General features: G+C 53.8%; 1 protein-coding gene across 2 annotated transcripts in view; it reads left to right on the top strand.

Moving 5' to 3' along the window:
* Positions 1-3,554: 3,554 nt before the first annotated feature.
* Positions 3,555-5,000, top strand: part of atp2a1l (ATPase sarcoplasmic/endoplasmic reticulum Ca2+ transporting 1, like) — a 13,921-nt gene continuing 12,475 nt past the window's right edge. For both annotated transcript variants that reach the window (XM_084485959.1, XM_084485958.1), the window contains exon 1: positions 3,555-3,814. In XM_084485959.1, the coding sequence (XP_084342085.1) occupies positions 3,697-3,814 (118 nt within the window). In that variant the 5' untranslated portion in view covers positions 3,555-3,696. The remainder of the gene's footprint in view (positions 3,815-5,000) is intronic.

Here is a 5,000-nt window from a genome sequence, read left to right as displayed (position 1 = left end):
ATGTTGTGGTAGTGTGGTGGTAGTGTGGTGGACCTGTGGTGGTAGTGTGGTGGTAGTAGTGTGGTGGTAGTGTGGTGGTAGTGTGGTGGTAGTAGTGTGGTGGTAGTGTGGTGGTAGTAGTGTGGTGGTAGTGTGGTAGTAGTGTGGTGGTAGTGTGGTGGTAGTGTGGTGGTAGTGTGGTGGGAGTAGTGTGGTGGTAGTGTGGTGGTAGTGTGGTGGTAGTGTGGTGGGAGTAGTGTGGTGGTAGTGTGGTGGACCTGTGGTGGTAGTGTGGTGGTGGTAGTGTGGTGGTAGTGTGGTGGTAGTGTGGTGGTGGTAGTGTGGTGGACCTGTGGTGGTAGTGTGGTGGTGGTAGTGTGGTAGTAGTGTGGTGGTAGTGTGGTGGTAGTGTGGTGGGAGTAGTGTGGTGGGAGTAGTGTGGTGGTAGTGTGGTGGTAGTAGTGTGGTGGTAGTGTGGTGGTAGTAGTGTGGTGGTAGTGTGGTGATAGTAGTGTGGTGGTAGTGTGGTGGTAGTAGTGTGGTGGTAGTGTGGTGGTAGTGTGGTGATAGTAGTGTGGTAGTAGTGTGGTGGTAGTGTGGTGGTAGTGTGGTGGTGGTAGTGTGGTGGTAGTGTGGTGGACCTGTGGTGGTAGTGTGGTGGTGGTAGTGTGGTGGTAGTGTGGTGGTAGTGTGGTGGTAGTGTGGTGATAGTAGTGTGGTGGTAGTGTGGTGGTAGTAGTGTGGTGGTAGTGTGGTGGTAGTGTGGTGATAGTAGTGTGGTAGTAGTGTGGTGGTAGTGTGGTGGTAGTGTGGTAGTAGTGTGGTGGTAGTGTGGTGGTGGTGTGGTGATAGTAGTGTGGTGGTAGTGTGGTGATAGTAGTGTGGTGGTAGTGTGGTGGTGGTAGTGTGGTGGTAGTGTGGTGGTAGTGTGGTGGTAGTGTGGTGGTAGTGTGGTGATAGTAGTGTGGTAGTAGTGTGGTGGTAGTGTGGTGGTAGTGTGGTGATAGTAGTGTGGTGGTAGTGTGGTGGTAGTGTGGTGGTAGTGTGGTGGTAGTAGTGTGGTGGTAGTGTGGTGATAGTAGTGTGGTGGTGGTAGTGTGGTGGTAGTGTGGTGGTAGTGTGGTGGTAGTGTGGTGATAGTAGTGTGGTAGTAGTGTGGTGGTAGTGTGGTGGTGGTAGTGTGGTGGTAGTGTGGTGGTTGTAGTGTGGTGGTAGTGTGGTGGTAGTGTGGTGGTGGTAGTGTGGTGGTAGTGTGGTGGTGGTGTGGTGGTAGTGTGGTGATAGTAGTGTGGTAGTAGTGTGGTGGTAGTGTGGTAGTAGTAGTGGTGGTGGCAGTGCAGTGGTAATATTGTGGTGGTACCGTGGTTTAGGCACTGTAGTGGTAATAGTGGCATCAATATTATACTAGTACTACTATAACGGGAGTCTTTATACATTCAGACATGTTATCATCGTTAGATCAAACCATGGTGGAGTCTGTTACACGTTCAAGTGTAGTCCATTTTATTTGCGTATCCCTTAATAACGGTACGACTCTCAAAGGGCTTCGTAGGCCATCAATTCATGACAACTACTAACCGTAGCCCCCCAAAGAGCAAGGAAATTAATTAATTAATTAATTAATTATCAAGGAGAAACCTTGAGAAGAAACGCAGTAAGAGGGATCCCTCCTTCCAGGCACAGTTAAAAGTGCAATGGAAGCTGTTTTTAACACAATCTCCGGCGTATCGTGTGTTTGTCTTCGCGGTGAACACAGCAGCACGTCACATTTGTGCTTGGGATGGGATGGTGTTGTCGTGGAAACGCTCTGCTGCCTACCTACACATGCAGGGACAGGAGACGTCAGTCAAACGAGAAAGGTGTGATATTGACATCACAATGAAACACAATGAAGGCCACTTGTTAACAGGCTCTATTCTGAAGAACAAGTTGATGTCAGATGAGATAGCTCTCTGCCTCCACCACTGCCTCATCAACAAAGGAAATACAGTGTGATTCCCCCCTCCCTCTTGCGCTCTCTCTCCCTCTCTCTGTCTCTGTCTCTCCCTCTCTCTCCCTCTCTCTAAGTAGCTACAGGGTGACAAGTTCTTAATGGCCTGACTCTCATTCCTATCCTCTCCTCCTGTTCGCTCCATTCCTCCTCGCATCACACCAGCACTTACCGCCTCTCCAACCTTTCATTCTCCTCCTCTCCTCATCTACCCCTCTGCTCCTCCAGTCCTTACCATCGCCCCCCCTCTCCTCCAGTCCTTACCATCGCCCCCCCTCTCCTCCAGTCCTTACCATCGCCCCCCCTCTCCTCCAGTCCTTACCATCGCCCCCCCTCTCCTCCAGTCCTTACCATCGCCCCCCCTCTCCTCCAGTCCTTACCATCGCCCCCCCTCTCCTCCAGTCCTTACCATCGCCCCCCCTCTCCTCCAGTCCTTACCATCGCCCCCCCTCTCCTCCAGTCCTTACCATCGCCCCCCCTCTCCTCCAGTCCTTACCATCGCCCCCCCTCTCCTCCAGTCCTTACCATCGCCCCCCCCTCTCCTCCAGTCCTTACCATCGCCCCCCCCCTCCTCCAGTCCTTACCATCTCACCCCCCTCATCGCCCCCCTTCTCCTCCAGTTCTTACCATCGCCCCCCCTTCTCCTCCAGTCCTTACCATCGCCCCCCCTTCTCCTCCAGTCCTTACCATCGCCCCCCCTTCTCCTCCAGTCCTTACCATCGCCCCCCCTTCTCCTCCAGTTCTTACCATCGCCCCCCCTTCTCCTCCAGTCCTTACCATCGCCCCCCCTTCTCCTCCAGTCCTTACCATCGCCCCCCTCTCCTCTCCTATCAGCACTAAGGAGCGTTCTAATAGCTTTGGGAACCTACTTCCTGTGTGTTAGGAAGCGGGGTTCTCCTGGTGTGTTAGGGGGTGAAGTGACCAGCAGGACTACACACACACTAGCTCTCTCTGGACCAGGCGGTCTGATCCATGTAGAACAGCCTGGCTCCTATTCTCTCTCTTACTTTCTCGCCCACTTCCTCAGCAGTAACCAGTTGAAGCCACCGCTCAACCCCCTCCTCTCCCTCAAACTTCTGTCTATCTCTCTCTCTCACCTTCTCCCTCCCTCTCTTTCTCTTCCACTCTCCCTTCTTCTCGCCCTCACCCGCCCTCCCTCTCCCTTGCTCTCTCTCTACCCCCCCCCCCCCCTCACCTTCTCCTTATTCCACTGACCATGCATGTTCCAAAAACAGATCTAATTTTCATCCACGCCGCCATCCCCTCCCCTCCTTCTCCCCTTCCCCCAGACCCTGACCTCCCCCAACCCCCCCCCCACTGACCCCCAAACCCCTCCCCACCTCCCCACCCCTCCACCCCTCACCTCCTGTCCAAACGCAGGGACCCATGTTCTCTGTTTCTGTCCTAGTGGACCCCCACCCCCACACTCCCCACCTCCCCCCTATGTCTCCCATGCTGGTATGTTGGGGGGGTAGGGTGGGGGGGGGGGGGGGGGGGTGTTGGGGCGGACCTTCCAGGCGGTCCTCCTCCAATCACGCCAACCCCTAGTAGTACTTAAGGGGTATATAACCTGCAGCTGGCATCAACCAAATCGCTCTTTCTATTCGTCCAGCACAGTGGAGGGTGCCACGCTATAAAGGAAAGGGTGGAGGACCAAGGGCACAGCACAGAGACCAGAGCAGCAGAGGAGCAAGGATAGACAACAGCTTTCTCTTTGTCTATCCGCCATGGAGAACGCACACGCCAAGACCCCGGCCGAGTGCCTCACCTACTTCGCGGTGAATGAGGTTACCGGCCTGACCCCGGACCAGTTCAAGAAGAACTTGGCCAAGTATGGCCACAACGGTGAGGACGGCCCAGCATGGTGTTTTTGGGGGAGTGGGTGGAGGGGGATGGGGGGTGGGGGGTGGTGGTGGTGCACGAGGAGAGGAGATAGGTGGAGGTGTCAGTGGTCAAGCAACGAGAGAAAGAATGAGTGTATTGGTGTGGTAGAACATTCAACACAGTTGAAGCGCATGCTGCACATGGTTTCAGCGTTGACTCCTCCTAGGAAGGAGGAGGTGCTAGGGGCAGCAGGAGGTGTTAGAGGCAGAGGAAGCACAAGAGGAGCGAGCAGGAGGTGCATGACAAGCCAGCAGGAATCGGAATCAGGGGTGGGGGGGTGGGAGGGAGAGAGTAGGAGGTTCTCAAAACAGGAGGAGGGAGGAGCAGGAGGGGGCAGGAGGTGCTAGCAAATGGTGTGGGTAGCAGGAGGAGCTAGCAGGAGGTGCGAGAGGAGCGTTTTTAGCAGCGCGGTCCAGCAGCTGGTGTGGGTGCAGATACCTCCAGCAGCTTTGAGAATCTATTTAAGGACGAACAGAGAAGACAAGCAGAACGAGAGAGCAGAACAGCTGATGGCTCAAGAAGCTTCACGGGTGAGGAGGGAGGGGGGGGGGAGGGAGGGAGGGAGGGAGGCGGGCCTAGTGGGGAGCCGGATCGTTTTGGGGCAGCCAATCAGATCAGAGCTCCTTAGATGGCCGACATGCTGGTCGATCCGGGGTACAGCGGTGGATCGATAGCTGGCTAACATGCTCCGAATTACACCAAGGGCCTTGAAACGCAATGACATGAAACATTTTTGCAGCAACTTCCCTGTGGTAGCATGGTGTGCACTATCACAATGGAGTAACATCACTGTGGTAGCATGGTGTCTACTATCACAACATGCATAGTCTTAATGCAGGAGGGCAGCTAATGTCTTCCTCGTGTCTGAATCTTGAGATAGCGCAGGAAGGTCTTTCAAGTTAATGCATTGGCCTACCTGTGCTCATCGTTCGGCTACATTCTGGTTAAATTCCAATGCGACACATGGGGGAATGGGTTTAAAATCATCATAAGGATTCATCAGACAATTGTACTCTTTTTCAACACATCAGGAACCATTGAAAAATCCAGGGAAAATACACCGATTGTACTAAGAAGTGCTTATGTGTGGTTAGGAATTTACAATGACTTGCATCTGTGTATATATATATACAACATATGCTAACCT

Source organism: Micromesistius poutassou, assembly GCF_964030765.1.
Source record: "Micromesistius poutassou genome assembly, chromosome: 21".
Taxonomy (NCBI): Eukaryota; Metazoa; Chordata; class Actinopteri; order Gadiformes; family Gadidae; genus Micromesistius; species Micromesistius poutassou.
The sequence above is the reverse complement of the archived record's forward strand: the minus strand, read 5'-3'. Positions and strand labels throughout refer to the sequence as shown.